The 19,225-nt window shown below is 41.8% G+C and overlaps 1 protein-coding gene and 1 long non-coding RNA gene across 2 annotated transcripts in view; one reads left to right on the top strand and one right to left on the bottom strand.

Moving 5' to 3' along the window:
- Positions 1-1,920, bottom strand: part of smchd1 (structural maintenance of chromosomes flexible hinge domain containing 1) — a 162,307-nt gene extending 160,387 nt beyond the window's left edge. Inside the window, exon 1 of the mRNA XM_020529185.2 lies at positions 1,727-1,920. Coding sequence (XP_020384774.2) covers positions 1,727-1,891 — 165 coding nt within the window. The 5' untranslated portion in view covers positions 1,892-1,920. The remainder of the gene's footprint in view (positions 1-1,726) is intronic.
- Positions 1,921-1,958: 38 nt separating this feature from the next.
- On the top strand, positions 1,959-4,902 carry LOC109929508. Its single transcript, XR_007262009.1, has 3 exons — positions 1,959-2,160; positions 2,473-2,674; positions 4,312-4,902. It is a non-coding gene; the product is annotated as an uncharacterized LOC109929508 (long non-coding RNA).
- The last annotated feature ends 14,323 nt before the right edge of the window (positions 4,903-19,225 follow it).

Genomic DNA, 19,225 nt, shown 5'->3' with positions numbered 1-19,225 from the left:
ATTTCTGGAATTTAGGATTGACCTTATTGAAACAGAGAAGACTTCAGGGTAGCTGTTCAGAAGACAGCTCCACCAGTGGGAAAATCTCAAAGTTGAGGGTACAGTTACAGATTTAGTGAACATTCATCTAAAATTGAGGTGAGAAGAAATTTCTTTTCCCAGAGCAAAAAGTGAATGCCTGGAACTTTCGAACCCAGAAAGTTGAGGAGGCAGATCACGAAGTATTTAAAGGAGGTGGATAGATGTTTAAACTATCATGGAACTAACAGTACAAATGACAAATTGAGGCCTGGGACAGAGCAGCCACAATTTTGTTGAACAACAGAGCAGGCTCGAGGGGCCAAATGACCTACTCCTGGTTCTACTTCTTGCACTCTTATGCAAGTGTTTACAAAATGCTGGATTCAGGCAATGCCTGCTAAGGTTTTCCAATTCCACACGATGCTCAGGGCCACACCATTGCACCTGTCCAATGAGACATCTTTTAAACCACCTTATCTACCTGTCTCACTCCCTTTATGATCCAGTGGACACGCACATAAGCTCTTTCTGATCCTCAGTGCGTTCCAAGGTCCTACCATTCATCATGCATGTCCTCGTTTGTCCTTTCCAAAGGCATTACCTCACACTTATCTGAATTGAATTCCATCTGCAACTGATCAGCCCATCTGACCAGCTCTCTACATCATCTTGTAAACTCATGCCATCCTTCAATGATATGCTACCCTACCAATGTCCTCATCACCAGCAATCAGCAAACTGTTTGATCAACCCTCCTACGTTCAAGTCTAAAGTATTATATATATGACAAACAAGGGCCCCCAACACAGATTCCAATTGAACCAAACTGGACATAGGGTTCTAGTTACAAAAACACCCCTCACCCATCACCCTCTGCTTCCTGCCACTCAGCCAATTCTGGGTTCAATTAGCCAAATTTTCTTGAATACAGGGGCTCTTACATTTGCAGTGTCCCCTGCAAGACCTTATCAGAAGCCTTTAAGTCCGATAGATAACATAAAATTGCCTCCTCTGCACACCCGGCTACCTCTACAAAAAAATTCAATGAAGTTGATTAGACATGACCTTCCACTAATGAAACCATGCTGACTTGATTAATGCCTACCTCTCCAACTGCATATTAATTCAGTCCCTCATAATTGCTTCCAACAATCTCCCCACCACTGAGGTTATTTTGACTACACCGTAGTTTAACGGTTCATCACTTGCTCCCTTATTAAACACAGCACTTTACTTGGGCCCTCTCCCCTCCGTAATGGCTTGATCCATTTTCAGCAACCTTCCCCCCCCCCCCCCCCCAATAATGGAGTTCCTATCCCCCATTCCCAACCCGCCAAAATCTATCCATTGAAACCACCGCCCCCGTGTCCCCACCCCCTCACCGTTACGCTGTCACAACTCCTCGTACATGGCTTGCCCCCACCGAATTATCTGTCCACCACCCCCATCCCTCCCTCACTTATCTCCCCATCCACCACCTGTGCCCCTTCTCCTTCCCTCTCCCCGGCCCTCTACCCCTATCTTCTGTCCCGCTGCCTCCATCAGCCCCTCAACCCATTCTCCCCTCCGCCGCCAAGCACACTGCTCCTTCTCCTTTCCCCAGCTGCACCAGACCCCTTCGCCTCCCCCCCCGCATATTCCCCTTTTCTCTTCCACGCTCCCTCGCCCGCGGCTCCGGGCTCCAGTTTCCCCTCCACCTCCTCACCCGACACACGGCGCTCTTGAACTCGGCGAACGTAGTCCAGCTGCTGAGGTCTAGACATTTCTCGAGCGAGTCTCCCAGGCGGCGGTCGAAGACGAAGACCACCTTTTTGTTGCTGTCTTTGTCGGCGCTGGTGACGGCCGGCGGGAGCTGCTGTTCGGCTGCCATTTTGGGGCAGGTCGCGCGGACAAACCAGGACCGGATGTGACTGCAGACACGGTCGCGTCACTTCCGCTCCGTCCAGGTCACGGCGCCGTGTTGCTGGTCGTGTCATTTCAGCTCCGCTCGAGGTGACTCTTTTCACCCGAGCCCGGCAACTTTGTCCCGGGAGAAATCCGTCGGCCTCTTCCTGAGTGTTCAGGCGGACGACTGCCTGAAAAGCCCCCGGGATGGTTTACGGTTGGCCCTGTGTGATTTCAGACAAGCGTTGAGGCAAGGTGAGCACAACATTCAGTGAAAATGGTTCTTGAGGGCAACGTGGCATTCGTACACTCGCTGCATATATTTGTCTATTTTCCATACATCAGCCGTTCAACGTGAGGCACATTTTATTTGTATGCAGTGGGAAAGTGGTCTCTGCCCCTCGATCTCCCTAGCATCCACTTGCGCAGTGGCAGCGCTCCTGAAATGTTGAGTAAACTTCTGGTCATCTACATTGTTGTCATCAGGGATCAAAAATAATGATGAGGTAATAAATATATGAAGGTAAGTAAGAAAAATATTCAAAAGAGTCTCACCTTCTTTATAAGATACCTGTGAAGCTGCTCGTACCTATTCCTGACTACAGATGTGCCATCATGGTATGCCAAGTTCGTCTGTTTTACACCATCTTTACATACGCACCGTAATTCATCTGCGAATACTTTGTGCGGAGCTGGATGAACACAGCAGGCCAGGCAGCATCAGAGGAGCAGAAACATTTTCCGGAGGGAGGAGGGTAACTTCTTCAAGGTAGGCATCCTTAGAAGAGGCTTCGCAGTGAGTTTAAAACTCATTCAGAGACAGTAGGAACTGCCGATGCTGAAGTCCAAGACAACAAGGTGTGGAGCTGGATGAACACAGCAGGCCAGCCAGCAACTGATACTGCCTGGTCTGCTGTGTTCATCCAGCTCCCCATCCTGTTGTCTCGGACTCCAGCATCGGCAGTTCCTACTATCTCTGTCCGACTACTTAGTGTCGTCCGTCAACTGTGCCTAGGTCAACCCATCTTGCTGCTTCCGTCCACTTTTCCTTCTGGAGATGACCTCTGTCACCTTTCAGCTCCAATCAAATGACCCAAATGCTGACATTTTCTTTTCAGGATGTGACCTTTCAACAGTTGATTTTGCAATTGCAATTTCAAGTAACCCTTCGTTTGTTTTATGGTCTCTGTATGGATTTATTAGCATACAGCTTAGCATCTACATTTGTGGCCTCTCTTTCATAAATCTTCACTTACTGCCCATATTTCTGAGACATACAGAAAAGTAGATAGAATGTAGCAATTTTGGGATTTTTTTCCCTTGTTACAAGCTTGAGTTTTCTAGTTGTTAACACATTCTTCATCTTCACAAAATTACTTTTGTCAGTCCCCATCCTTCTAGCACTGCATTTTATCTGCTATCTTCTGCCATTTGGGCACTGATTCATTTGGACCTTCACTAGGGTTCATGTTGAAATCCTCAGAAAAAGGTAAGATGGTGTGATAGAGGAGTGGCTTTTGAAGAAAAGGAAGAGGGATGGTTTTCAGTGCATGCCCTCATTTCTGATGTCAGGTCCCTTTATCAGACCCAATACTGACAAGATTTCCTTGACAACCTCTCTGCGTCAATTACCTACTCACATGCTTCAAATTAGTGTCTGAATCAGCCTTTCCATCTCAGACTCATGATTGGGGGAGAAACCCATACCCTTCTGCCTCATCAGAAACTTCCGCATCTCTGCACTTGCCTCCAGAGAAACCTGAAATGATGTCCATGCAGAAGGTTGTTTCTTTTCTTTTTCTTTCCCTTCCAACATAGTTTTGCAGATACACAAAGATAACAATCAAACAGAATCAAGACAAGTGTCTGGCAAAAGTTAATGAATAGTATCAAGTATGAGATAACCTGCAGGACGACCACAAGGCAAAATGAGAGATAGGAAGAAGTTTTACCTTGGCTACCTGTGGCTTGATGATTGGACAATGATATCAACAAGTAATTGACGTAGAGCACTCCTCAGCCTCTAGAAATAAGGTATACAAAGAGGTGCTCAAGAAAAAGACAAATCACTTTAAAGTGATCTATGCTGGCTTCAGCCTAACATTAACACTGGCTAGTTCCTGAAGACAGAGAACAGAAAAAAATGCCATTTATGAAGATGGTAATCAGCTTCATCCATCATCTGTTTGTCTAATCTTAGATCAGTAAATTTCCCTTTCCCAGGAGATTACTGCTGCCATACATGAGTACCGTACTCTTACTGTAAGCATCAGTTCTCGAATAGTAACTCTATAAAACTCCAAAGTATTTGCAGACACTTTAAAGAGGAAACAATTCTTTAAAATTTCCTTGAGTGCAGTTTAAGGAACATGCCTTTTAACTGTATATTAATACTTGTTTTTTCAGAGGATAAATGACCTGCTCCTGGCTTACTTCTGCTACTATGTTCCTGTCTTCCTATGTCCCTACCTTGCATCACACTGGGATTAAAATTTATAAACAACAATATTTTGAGCAATGGGTGAAGCTAGCTGTTCCATGTTGTTGTTAATGCATAACAACATGCTGCTGTTAAATCAAAAAATGTTCTGCCTATCACATAAATGAGTAATGTAATATATGTTTCAATGTCAGTGTGATGCTATGTATTTTGGCCATATGTTCTAAAGACTGGCAATCGTTACAACTTGCATATACGCTTCTCAAAGAGCAAGGTATTGACCGTAACCAATCAGCAGGTGCTTGCAGAACTCAAAAGATATAACCACATTAAATGTGATTGGACAGCATTTGATAAATAATCACAAGTGTGCTAAGAATTACACTGACAACCAATTTAAACATTTATCTAATTGTATTCAATTGTGTGCTGATGCTGAGCATTAACTGAGAATTAAATGGCTCCAATAAATAAAACAACTGACTGAAACTGACATTTGGTTGCAGTGATGCATGTTTGTAATGTGCCTCTTTGTGAATAAATTCTATGAAAGTGTATGAAGTTACCTCCAGTGCTTTTCTTTCCTACGTATACCCCAGCACCTCAAATACCAGTCTTCAGCCAATTCAATTCACTCCATGTGACATCAGAAAACAGCTGGAAGCATTGGATGCCACAAAGGCTATGGTCCTGGCAAAATTCTAGCAATAGTCCTGATGACTTATGTTCTGTAACTTGCCTGACACTAAGCAAACCTTTTCCTGTGCAGTAACAACACTGGCATTTATCTGATAAGATGAAAAATTGCCTGAGCATGTCCTGTGCACAAAAAACAGGACAAATCCATCCTGACCAATTATTATTCCATCAGTTTACTCTCGATTATCAGTAAAATGATGGAAGGTGTTATCCACAGTGTTATCAGGCAGCACCCGCTCAGCAGTAACCTGTTTGCAGATGCTCAGTTTGTGTTCTGCCAGGGCTTCATTATAGCCTTAGTTCAAACATAGACAAAAGAGCTGAATTTCAGAGGTGAGGTGAGAGTGACCGCCTTTGACATCAAAGCCACATTTGACCAAGTATGATATCAAGTGCTAGCAAAACTGGAGTAAATGGGAATCAAGCAAATCTCTCCACTGGTTGTTGCCATACCTGTGCAAAGTAAGATGGTTGTGGTTTTTGGAGGTCAGTTATCTTAGTTCCAGGATAGCTGTGCAGGATTTCCTCAGGGAAGTGGCCTGGGTCCAATCATCTTGAGCTGCTTCATCAATTACTTCTCTATCATAAGAATAGATGTGGGATGTTTGCTGATGATTGCTCAGATTCTGAAGCATTCATGTCCAAATACAGCAAGTCCTGGACAATATCCAGGTTTATCTGTCATGTGGCAAGTAACATTCACCACACATGTCAGGCAATAATGATTTGCAACAAAAAATAATTAAACCATTACCTGTGACATTCAGTGAAATGACGATTACTGATTCTCCCACTATCAATATCATGAGAGTTACCATTCACCAGAAACCAAGCTAGCCATATAAACATTGTGGCTACAAGATCAAGTCAGATGTTATGAATCCTGCAGTAACTCATTTCTTGACCATCCAAAGCCTGTCCACCATCTGCAAGGCACAAGTTAGGACTGTGGTGGAATAGTCTCCACTCACCTCAAGTGCAGCTCCAACAACACACAAGAAGCTTGACACCATTCAGGAGAAAGCAGCCTGCTTTGTTAGTACCACATCCACAGAGATTTACTCCCAACACTACCAATACTTGGTATCAGCAATGTGCCCCATCTAAAAAATGCACTGCAGAAATTCAGCAAGGCTTCAAAGATATCATTTTCACATCCACAGCTGCAATAATTTAGAAGGACAAGGGCAGCAAATACAGGGGAATGCCACTGCATTTAAGTTCGCCTTGAATCCACTAATCATGCTGCCCTGGAAATAAATTTTCCTTCCTTTACTATCTGTCTCTGGGTCAAAGCCAAAGAAATTCCTCCCTACTGGCATTATGGATGTACCTACACCAAATGGATTTCAATGGTTCAATTAGGTAGCTCACCTTCTCAAAGGCAAGTGGACAAATTCTGGCCAGCCGGTGACATGCACATCCCAAGAGTGAATATAAAAAATACCTGAGAGATGGATGCCCGCCAGTTGGATAAGAGTATAAGTTTGGACCTTGTTCAAAAATAAGAACTCTTAATAAATAATTTCTTTTGGATTATATATAACTCTTACGGAATTGGCTGGTGCAGCATTGATTTTATCTCACTGGAAAAATATAAGCAATTCCAAATTCAGGGACCAAGACAAGGTGGAGATAAAAGTCACAAAGACTGTCTTCCCAGTATGAGGTCATTACATTTTCATACTGACATCAGGGAGTGTTTTAGTGTTCCATGTATCCTCTTTATCCATGGAAGTGTGTAAAAAAGGCCAGGAAATGTCCATCAGTTTGAAGTAAATTTAAAAGATGACCTCAATTTGAGTGATGAACAAGGAGAGAGGTGACCATCCTAACTTGCCTACCTATTCCATATTCATCCAAATGATTAATGGGGTAAGTTACCAGCCCCTAAATTAAAATGTATTAATAAGTGCAAAAACAGAATTTGCTTGTAAAACTCAGCAGGTCTGACAGCATCTGTAGAGAGAAAGCAGCGTTAACATTTTGGGCCCAGTGACTCTTCTTAGGAAACAGTAGGTGAAGCCAAGTGGGACCTTATTGCTGTTGTGGGAGGAAAGAGGGGAGTGAGAGCTGAAGTTGGGGAGATGGGTTGGACCTGGCTCAGGGCCCTGTCAATGATGAATCCCTGATTGACGAGGAAGGTGAATATTTTGGATACCCCCCTTGTTGAAGTTGGTATCATCAGAACAGATGCGAAGGAGACAGAGGAACTGGGAGAATGGAATAGAGTCTTTACAGGAAGTAGTGTGAGGATGTATAGTTGACAGCACCCTTAGCTGGCTCTATCCTATTTTTAGCTGTTAGTGGTCCCCATTAGCAGCCATTCAATCTCCTAGGCTGACTATTACCCACTCCTTTGTCCAACTATTCTCTGTCTTTGGGCTGTAACTCCACTCATCATTTACTCCTTAACCCCTTCCCCCACACTACCGGCTGCATAAAAACCAATTCTTTCCTAGCTAGCAACAGTTCTGAAGAAGGATCACTGGACAGAAACATTAACTCTGATTTCTCTCCATAGATGCTGTCAGACCTGCTGAGCCTTTCCAGCAATTTCCATCTTTGTTTCTTCGAATAGCAGTTCCTTTTGTAAAACAGGCTCAAAACGCATCAACCCTTTTTGGTTTCGAAAAAGCTTTTCTTTCCAACACTTCGCACTAGTAAGGTAAATCCTCAACCTTTTCTCTATGACACCTTTGTTGAATGAACACTGTCCCACAGAGAATGTTTATCTATAAAATGTTCTATGGGCAAAGTTTTCTTAGATTGTCCCTTGTGTAAGATTTGCTTCATCATATCAGGTGAATACACCCATATCTAGTGCTTCTACCTTTGCCAGTGTTTCAGCAACAAAGGTACTTTTAACTACCACATTTATTTTCTTGGCATCCCAGGCCAATGAGAATGTGGGTCTATTTGCTTGGAAGCAATTGACAACTCCTAAGTAAGATTGTTGATCAGAGTCACTCTGACCTGTTCCACTTGATATACATAACCCTACATATTGAAAGGCTCTAGAAACTTGACGACCAATCTTATACTTCTCATCGAAGTTTCTCATGGAAAATAATCCTGTATCCAAGGTACAAGTAGATCAGTTAAGAAGACTAATTGTTCAGTTGAACTGGTTGCACTCAGACTAGACTCAATTTTAAACTTCTTTTTATTTTAATTATCACACCTCGTTGGAATTCTGCAGAACCTCCTGACAGAAAACCATTAATGTGCACAAAAAAAGATTTCTGCCAGTTTCTACCTATGATAATAAAATGTTACTGGGTCTGTTTCAAGCTGAATGCAACCTACTTTCAGCAAGATGAACCTAACTGAGAAATACCATAACTTTGATGCATTATCCAATCCATAAACACATTCAACTAACTTTCATGGCTTCCCTCATATATATGTGTGTATAGGTTTAAAAGGGGGTTAGAATTTTAGCCAATAGAGTTATAGGTCAACAGTTTGTGGTTGTTTTCCTGTAGTTAGAATCTATTTATTTGTAATAAATAATAGTTCATCTCAAGCACAGAAACCTGGTCTGTGCTTTCTGTCAACCTGGTTCTGAAGAGACAGATTAATTATGGAATTTTGAATACTTTGATAAAATCTTTAATTTTTGTGATGATTCTGGAATAGCAGCACTGGATTTCCAGCGTGCTTCCACAATGAGATGTGACACCCTGACTTTACCCAGATATTTAATCTCATTCTCGGATGTTAACGTCACTAGAGGTTTTGAGTTATAAGGAGAAGCTGGATAGGCTGGGACTTCTTTCCCTGGAGTGAAAAGGCTGAGGGGTGACCTTATAGAGTTTTATAAAATCATGAGGGGCATGGATAGGATGAATAGCCAAGATCTTTTTCTCAGGGTAGGGGAGTCCAAACTTCGTGGGCATAGGTTTAAGGTGAGAGGGCAAAGATTTATAAGGAATCTGAAGGGCAACTTCTTCAACACAGAGGGTGGTGCATGCATGGAATGAGTTGCCAGAGGAAGTGGTGGAGGTTGGCGCAATTACAACATTTAAAAGGCATCTGAATGGGTATGTGAATAGGAAGGGTTTAGAAAGATATGGGCCAAATGCTGGCAAATGGGACTAGTTCAGTTTAGGAAACTTGGTCAGCATGGATGAGTTGGACCGAAGGATGTTTCCGTGCTGTATGACTTTATGATTCTATTCTGCACTTTTATGATATGCTACGGTTCTGGATTAAAATTTGATGACATTATACAATGTCATCAGATGCGACAAACTTTCTATAAAATCTGATGCTTAATGAATGTTGTTTTTCTGCATGTGGGGCAATTACGTGGTTTAAAAAAATGATCTAGTTGTAGTCCCTTCCCAAGATGGGGTGATCACTCATTACAAAGGGAATTTTTGGATTTCTCCCAAAAATAAATCAACCTGCATTATAGCCCCACCATTGGCCAGGAGTTCTGTGTATGGATTGTTTATGCCAGGGTAAAACTTAATTTGCTACTTGGTTAGACTGCTCGAATTTTATGAATCATCTCATCCATTACTATGTGGTTTATTCCACACAATCTATTACCTAGGAACTCTGATTCACTATAGGCTGTGATGGTGGCTTCCTATGTTTGTTAAATACATCACATCTATTATTGATCTCTTCTACAGTTTTATTGTACACATTGGCCTGTGTTATTACCTCCTTTAGTAGGATTTTAATCAATTAGAAAATGGATGACAAACTGTTGTGCTATTTTAAGACAACTAATTATTTTTCCCCTTTAATTGCTAATGCCAATAACGTGCTTAATATTTTGATAGGTGAATCTGATAAGTAAGCTTGCGGATGACGCAATTATTAGCCAGGTAGTTTACAATGAAGAGGAAGGTCTTAGGTTACAGGAGGACAGAAGGAATGGTCAGTTGGATAAATCAGAGGCAGATGGAATTTAACCTTCATTAATGTGAAGTGATGCACTTTGGAAGAAGTAAGAAGACAAGGGTGCATTCAGTGGAAGGCAGAATATTAAGAAGCTAAGATATGATTGCACTGGAAGAGGTGCAGAGGAGATTCATCAGGATTATGCCTGGGATGGAGCATCTTAGCTCCAAAGAGAGGCTAGATAGCTCAGATTGTTTTCTTTGGAGCAGAGAAGGTTGAGGATGGACCTGATAGAGGTGGTTTATGAAGGACAAGGTCAAGGTGGATAGAAAGCAGCTGTTCCCCTTAGTTGAAGTCCATAAGTCAATAACAAGGGGGTGTAATTTTAAGGTGAAAGGCAGGAGGTTTAAATGGGACTGGAGGAAAAATGTTTTCAACCAGATGACGGCAGGGTTCTGGAATACATTGCTGGGGAGGGTATTTGAGGCAGGTAACCTCATCTCCTTTAGAAGTATTTGAATGAGCACTTGAAGTGTCATAACATTCAATGCTATGTGCCTAGTGCTGGAAAGTGGGGCTAATGTACATACTTTTAGTAGTACAGACTTGATGGGCTGAATGGCCCCATCTGTACTGTATGATTCTATGATTGAGAAGTTAAGTCTTGTTAAGGGAACACTATAATGCCCAGATTTTGGGAATTATAAATTCATCAAGTTTCCAAAAACAATTGCCTAGCTGTGTTCAAATTTTATTTGAACCTTTGTCATAGACAGCTTGCTTAACAGTAAGGGCATTTCACATGACACTACATCTAGATTTACCCTAGCCATGCTACAGAGAATCATTCGTCTTCTTAGTGATTTCAGCATGTTGTCCCCAAATCTGAAGTGATTAGAACTGTCTAATTCCTTAATCTTACTATTTCAAGAATTTTGGTAACCATTGAAAGGATACAGCACGGAAAGAGGTCATTCAACCTATCATGTTTCCAACGTTTGAATAAACTAGCTGCCCATTTCAATCCCACATTCCAACACCTAGTCTGTAGTATTGCAGGTTATATTATTTCAGATGCAGATCTAGTCTTTTTTAAATGAGCTGAGGGTTTCTGCCTCAACCTAGGCAGCAAATTCCAGATATTCACCAGCCTCTATGTAAAAAAGTGTTTTACCTTTTTTTTTAATTCATTCAAGGGACATGTATTTTATTGACAGGGCTGGCATTTAATGCCCATCCCCAGTTACCCTTAAGAAGATGGTGAGAAGCTATCCATTTGCTTTAGGTTGACAGACAGTGCTGCTAGGGAGGGAGTTCCAGGCTTTTGACCTAGGAACACTGAAGGAAAGGCAAAATATTTCCAAGTGAGGATAGTGAGTGGCTTGGAAGGAATCTGTGTTCCCATGTATCTACTGCTATTGTCATTCTAGATGTTAGAGGTCGTGGAAGATAGTGTCAAAGGAACCTTGGTGAATTTCTGTAGTGCACCCTGAAGATGATACTGACTGTTGCTACTGAGCACTGGTGGTGAAGGGAGCAAATGTTTTTAGAGGTGTGGTACCAATCAAATGGACTGCTTTGTCCTGAATAGTGCCAAGCTTCTTGAGTGTTGATGAAGCTGTATACATCCAGACAGGTAGGGAGTATTTCCATGACATGCTTGCCTTGTTCCTCATAGATGGTGTCCAGGCTTTGGGGAGCCAGGTGTTAAGTTACTTGCTGCAGAATTCTTATCCTTTGAAATGACCTTGAAGGCACAGCGTTTGTATGATGTTAAGCTCAGTTCAGTTTGTGGTCAATGGTAACCTATAGTTTCCTGTAGCCCTTCTACCAATCTCCTTAAATCTGTTGCTCTAGTAGTGGGGTGGTCGTTCCTGTCCACTCTATCCAAGCCCCTCATTGGTTTGCACACCTTCATTAAGTCACTCTTCAGCCTCCTGTGCTACACCCTAGCCTCTCCAATTTTTCCTCATACCTGCAATTTTCAGTTTTGGCAACATTCTGTGTACTCTCTGTAGGGTAGTTATTTCATTCCTGTAATGTGGTAACTAGAATTAAATTCAATACTCCGACAGTCGCCTAACCATCTTAACCAATGCACTTCACACACTGAATGTGCCTGCACCGTCCAACACAGCACAATTGAATGAACCTGCAACTAAAACATTTATTAATAGACTGTAGCTTGTTGTAACAAGTGTAATTCCCTTTGTTTGATCAGTATCTTCATTGCCTTCTGGTTCTTCCAAGTTGTGTGGAAAAAATTCATTTAGAACTCTTAATTACAGAGTACTGTTTGGAATATCATCCAAAATACCTGTTAACCATTCTCTGGGAATTCTAGGGTTCATTGTTCTGTTATTGTTGCCTAATTCATGTTATTTACTATAATAGCCAAAGGTATCTCTATCCTCACTCCTTTATGTTGTGATTCTCCTTTCACGTTGACACTTTCAGCCTGCATCTGGGTGGTCTCACACTTCTGCTACCAGTGTACCTCCATTCTTTGTGTTCCTGCTGAATATCCCATTTGAGCCTGAAGGCTGCTGGAAATGAATGTTTTTCTAGGAATTTGTTTAAATATTCTGACATCTGTTCCAAGTGTGTTTCTTTCTGAAAATTTTAACTCTAGGCTATACTAGTGGTCTATCCATGTGTGATACCTCAGCTCAGTCCAACAATTTAAAGGCAAGCACTGAATTTGGAATCTCCAAGTAGAATCTACAATCTTTTGTGTGTAGTCTGTTAATCTTTTAGATTGTTAGAATTTTCTAAAGAGTATCCATCTTGCTTTTTAAATAAATCAAAATTTGACCATCATATTTAATAATTTTAAAACATATATTTAAAAAGATTATGCAAACCTTTCTTAGTATTCAACCATTGAGTCTCTGATTCTGAGAATATTTTGCTGATTCTGCTTCTAGTAGGAAGCAACAGTACCAAGACCACAAGTTTTTTTTCTTAACATGTATGTAACCTCTGTCTACACATCCACTCTATTGTGATCATAACATTCAATTTCACACAACATCAATGGGAAAACATATCGTGACACTTTGCATTTGGCTTTAGCCATTCCTTACAAAATTAACTCAAATAGCCTGAAAAGAACATGTATTTTCCAATATTCACATTTAGGCAACTACTTTCTGGTACCATTGTCAATTTGGATTCGCATCAGCCGAAGTAGCAGCATTCAGGCTCCTGCTCCTCTACTGCTTTCTTTCATTCATTTCTCTTTTTCTTTGTTTTCTTCTTTCTATTTTTTTCTACACTTGTCTCTTACTTTTTGCCCTTGGAGAGCTTGGTGGCAGTGGAATCGGCAGCATTGGCAATGGCAGCAAGTGTGGGCCCAGTGGTGAGAAATGGTGCCGGAAAGTGGTGACTTTGATGGGAGGCCCAGTTGTGAGGAAAGGTCACTCGAACCGAAACGTTAACTATGATTTCTCTCCACACATGCTGCCAGACCTGCTGAACCTTTCCAACAATTTCTGCTTTTGTTTCTGTTTACAGCATCTGTAGTTTTTTCAGTTTTTGCTGAGAAAAATTCAACCAGATTTCTACTCCTAAATTTCTCTAATATCCATTGTGGTATGTGACCTCTGAACACTAGATACTAGTAACATTAGTATTGACAGAGATGCCTGCAAACTTGAACAAACTGTCAATACTCACTCCCTATGTTCATAGATGAAGAATTGGTCTATGAATAAGCTCCCAGTGTATGGTCAGCACCCTTGGAACCCAGTATAAAATCTAACATAAATCCCCACCTGCAGAGAAGAAAGCAATGAAAACGAAGGAGTTTAAACTGCACATATTTGGTGTACACTGTAAGAAGCCTAGGTCCTAATGTTTAATGCAGTCTGTTTGGTTTGGGCATGTCTAGATGATAAGCTGACTTTTCTGTGCAATGTATTGTATTGTGCTTCGTGCACATCTCAAATTTTGGACCACTGCTTGATCACAATGAAGCCTTGGCGTTCTATTTTTTCAACCTTATTTTTAAAGTTAGTTCAAAAATGAAATATTGAATCTAGTGGCATTTTCCTGTTCTTGAAAATTCAGATGATTCTAATTTATATTATTTCAGCACTTTTATAAGTGTTTTTGCGAACGTAATTATGTCAAGCTGATGCAGACAAGAAAAAAAGTTTGGTAAAATGAATTTTGCCGCATATTTAGTCACCAATTACAGGTGGCAGGATTTTATAAAGGATGCTTTACTTTCATCCGACTTCTATTGTAGTTGACCAGGAGGCAGATGGACTGATTGACTTAGGTCTGAATCTTAATTCCAAAAATGTGTGGGTTGAAAGTCAAAAATTAAAGTGTAACAAATATGAAACAGGAATCCATCATATTCACTTCTCATTTGAAGAGAGGAATGATGAGGAAACAACAACAATCTACATGGGGAAAGTGAGCATGGTCACTTAAACATTACAAGGCTACTGCTTTCATTTCAGTAATCATTCTACTTTTAACTCATTTTGGCTGGATTTGCAATTGTTGGAGAAACCTGGCAGCTGAATTGTGAGAAGAACTGATTCCAAAGGTAGGTGTCTTTACAGCATTACTTACGGATAAGAAGATGCCGTAGTGCTTCCTCCATGCACAACAAGCAACACAGGAAAACCCATCTTCACCTTCTGCATTGGAGACGGAAAGGACTGCAGATGCTGGAAGCTTGAGTCAAAAAATGTGGAGCTGGTAAAGCACAGCAGGTCAGTCCTGATGAAGGGTTCTGACCCGAAGCATTGACTTTCCTGGTCCTCGGATGCTGTCTGACCTGCTATGCTTTTCTAGCCCCACATTTTTTGACTTCACCTTGTGTATTGTTAGGCTGAAAGAATCATTTGTTTGTTCCCTTGATATGCTACTGTACAGCACAGAACTGCGTCCATGACAATGTATATATACAAAGTTTTTTTATGAATAAAGTATAATTTTGAAATAAAGAACACTTAACAGGTTCTTTAAGGTTTGATCAAAATGATTCCAAGACACATGCACTTCAATATATAGCTAAGTTTAAAATACTCAACACCATACATTTATGAATTAATAGTTGTTAGTTTATTCTACTTATATATCTATTATCAAGCTACATAATTAGCTTAAACAACTGAGCTAAAGAAGTGAGTCCTACAGTGTCTTTCTATTCGTTGGTTTCTGCCTTTGGCAATGTGTGGCACTTGGAGCTCTACCTCAGATTCCACGGCACTGGTCTCACAAACCCAGCTGAATGGTATGAAGTCCAATGAGCAGGGCAAAGTCTCTGATATTCATACTACTCTGATTCTAAGGTTACGTGCTGAATCCCCATTTTGTAATAACTTCAGTATTTTTCCAACCTCCAATTTTTCCAACCTCCAAAAAGTAGGTGGAAAAACAAGTCCAGGTGGCCCCATGAAGACCACACAAGAGGACATTTCCCACTGCCCCTCAAAGTCAGGCAGTTTTGCCAATCCCAGTATTTTTGCATTAGGCCTGTTTCTCATGTACTTTTCCAATTTAATTCAATTGTTTATTGTCATGTCCAGTTAACCTTTAATGATTAAGCCTTAAAGGTTTGGTTTGAAGATATCGCTTTAAAGCCCAATACTTTCCCTTCCCCAGAACACCTACCTGTCTTCATAGTCTGTGATCTCATGAAGCGGGCATCCGCTAAGGTCTGCCAATCTGCAACGTTGTTTGCAGCACTGGTTCTTAAATTTTCCAATCTCATAATAACACCAAACCTGCAATCACCGCTCCACCGACACTGCATAGAAATCGCCTGCAGACTAAAATCCAGATCTAGTGTAATAGTACCCTCTTGTGTCCATTTATAGAAAATCGGAATAAACCTGTTTCAGTTAGGTATTAGCACTTGATAGGTGGAATCTTCAAAGCTCATGAACGAAAGGACTCCTGCAAGAAAGTTGGGAAAATTGGGTGAGATGTCCAGCATGGGCCATCTAAATGTCAAGAGGAAAAAAATCATATTTTTAAACCAAGTGTTGAATACTGAGATGTGATTCTCACTAGGGAGCAATGAGAGACCAATTGGCATGCATTAGTGCTCATTAACATTGTATTGTTACTTAATTACACCTCATTAATTGCATTTTCTCATTGTCCCACCTCCTGGATAGAAACTAGACACAAAGAATTCTGACATGAAAGAGTGATTGCCTGCAGACTCAAGCTCACCGTTTTTTCTTCCAGACTTGCACCAACATCGCAGATGTTCCTCCTCCTGTTGGGTGCCTACTAGTCCCACCCTCTCCGCTTTGAGGAGATGTTAGAGCAATGGAGTACAAGTCTGAGAATGTATCCAGCAGACTCTGAGAGTACTGACTGTCCATGGCAGTCACGAGCCTGCCCATTAACACTGCTAGATGCTTGCATGCCAGAAGCAGCAGGGTTCAAAAGACATTGCTGCAAAATTTTTGTCAGGTTTCCCAGTGCTCTCTGCAGACAAACCAGCCTGTTCCTCCTGTGCCTATTCGAGCATGTCAATAAAGCAAAGAATTGCTAACAGTATGGGGTCCTCTCCTGCTTGGGTTGAGTAAGTACTTACTCTCTGAGTGCCAAGAACCTGGAGCATTTCTTCCTTAGCCAATTGCAGAAATGTGACACTGATATGCTCACTATTTTGTGCTCCTGACCAATCTAGTTAACATAGACACCGAGGTGTCAGTATCTGATCTTGTGGGCGTGCAAGAGACAGCCTTGTTAGTGCATTTCAGGAGGCAGTGGGTATAGCGGTAATGTCAATGGACTAGTAATGCAGAATGGCAGGATAATATTCTGGGGGCATAGGTCCAATTTTACCATGGCAGCTGCTGAAATTTGAATTCAATAAAAAATCTAAAATAAAGTACCAGCTCAATGGCGACTATTTAACGATATCCATAAAAATCCATCTGGTTCACTAATGTCCTTTAGGGAAGAAAATCTATTGGCTTCACCCAGTCTGGTCAACATGTGACTCCAGATCCACAGAATGTGGTTGACTCCTTACTGCCCTCTGGATTATTAATGCTGGCCTTACTAGCAATGCTCACATCCCATGAATGAATGAAAAAAAATCCTCTGAGGCATCTATGCTCTCTTCCTTGCTAAAGGAACATGTTGATTGTGACAGGGTTGGCCATGATACTTGGTGGGGGTTAGGTGTAGTAGCAGAAACAGAGTGAGTGTGAGGCAGTAGTGAAAAGCATCTTCTTCCTACACTGCTGGGAGTTACTGTAACAGCTGGGACCCCATTGGTCTGGATGGCAATCTCAGACCAGCCTGCAAGAGTCTGATGTTGTAGTCTCCTCTGCTGGTACTGGGGAAAGAGGACAGCTCTCGCCTATACGAGCCCATCTATCAGGACTTCATGATGGGGCACAAATTTTCCTTAGCTGTCATGTCTGAGGCAAATGATATGAAAATTTCCACCCAGGTCCAGACTGCCAGCACTTGACTGGGTGCACACTAGTCCTTTAAATAAGGCACCAATGCCAGGAACATCAGCAGGTCTCAGCTTTCATCGCCAGTGAGTGTGAAAATCAGACAAGTGGGGTGTTTAGGGTCATTGTGCAAGGTTAATAAGGCTAGTTTGGGATGATTGCATGAGAAAACCCATTAGGTTTTGCGGAGAGTAATATGAAACGAATCTCGATGAAAATAACACTTAGCTGATTTCTGGTAAGATTCAGCTGCATGTGTGAGCAGCAGATATCACAGTCCGGCAAGGAGGAATAGATTACAGATACTCTAGCCAAACAAATTTGGTTAGAAAAGATTCCAGTAAGCCAGCAGAAGATTTGTGAGGTTTCCTTGTTCTAAGAGATAGGCTTAAAATCTGGTCTTAGTGGATAAAGCTGTTTGTACATTTCGGTGTTGTTCAAAAATGCCTGCATAAACTCGTGTTATGATGTGAATAGGAGAGACCATCATGACGGAGCATTTTTGCACGCACAAGAGTGGCTGAAGATGTTTTTGCCTGCCAATAAATAATGACATTCCAGCTAGGAAAAGAAGCAAGTCCAGAGGTGTATGAAATGGTCAAGAATTTACTTGTATTTGCTCAGCCAAATAACAGACTTAGGGAACTTGTGTAAATGTGAACAGCGTAAGGGGATTGCTGGAAACTATTACTTTGGAACAAAAAAAATCCAATTGCCCAGTGAGGACATTGTAAACATTATTATGGCTTTGAAAACATTGTCTATTTATTATTATTTTGGAAAAAATTCAACAAAGAAGTTTGTGGAATAGATGTTTATTCAATAAAAAATTGAGTGCATTCTCAATAGGTTGCTGAGATTTCCAAAGTTAACTATTGACATAGCTTGCCAAATAAGTAGCTGCTAGTTTGGGTATCTGGCCTATGGTGAGAGAACCAATAACAGTGTATATTCCTCACACTGCTATTACCTTTGCTATGATGAAGAAAGGAGGGTGCACTGATTCCTCATTCAGTGAGGACTGCAGGAGGGCAAGCCTGGAACAGGACCAACGATACTTAAGATGAGGTGTCAACCTGGTAAAGCTACAACACAGGACCACTCACATACCAAATGCTGAAAACTGCATTCAATTGCAGAGTTTCTCAAGCAATTTCAGTTTTGTTTTGGAAATATATTGCTGTTCTCTGCAGTTGTTGAGTCAAAATCCTGGAACTCCCTCCCTGGCAGCATTGCCTGTGTACCTACACCAAATGGACTGCAGTGGTTCAAGAAGGAAGACCACCACCACCTTCTCAAGAACAACTGCTGACGTCGACACCGCTCCGCCCACTGCCAACACCGTTCCACCCACCGTCCCTACAGCCAGCAGCTCTACAGTCAACACCAGCACCCAGCCCTGCCGGGTCTTCACCATCCCCCCAGACTTCCCTCTCACTGAGGACAAATGGTCAGTCCTCAGTAAAGGACTCACCGTCATCCCCCTCCACCCGAACATCAACGAATACCGCTCACGCCTGGATGTCGAACAGTTTTTCCTCCGCATTTATTTCTTTAATCGCAAGTGTAGCCCCCCCCCCCCACCTCTACAGACCCCTTCTCCCACCTCCAACACACACCATCCTCCTGGACACCACCCCAAGGCCTCCTAACCTCCCTTGACCTCTTATTCTCTAACTGCCATTGCAACATCGATCCCCTCATCCTCTCCACCATTCTCACCCACTCCAACTTCTCCCCCACAGAACATGCAGAGCTCCACTTCCTCCGCTCCAACCCTAACCTCACTATAAAACCTGCAGATAAGGGAGACACAGTTGAAGTATGGCGAACTGACCTTTACATCGCTGAGGCCAGGCGCCAACTCTCTGAC

The sequence above is a fragment of the Rhincodon typus genome, chromosome 4 (assembly GCF_021869965.1).
Source record: "Rhincodon typus isolate 14 chromosome 4, sRhiTyp1.1, whole genome shotgun sequence".
Lineage (NCBI taxonomy): Eukaryota > Metazoa > Chordata > Chondrichthyes > Orectolobiformes > Rhincodontidae > Rhincodon > Rhincodon typus.
The sequence above is the reverse complement of the archived record's forward strand: the minus strand, read 5'-3'. Positions and strand labels throughout refer to the sequence as shown.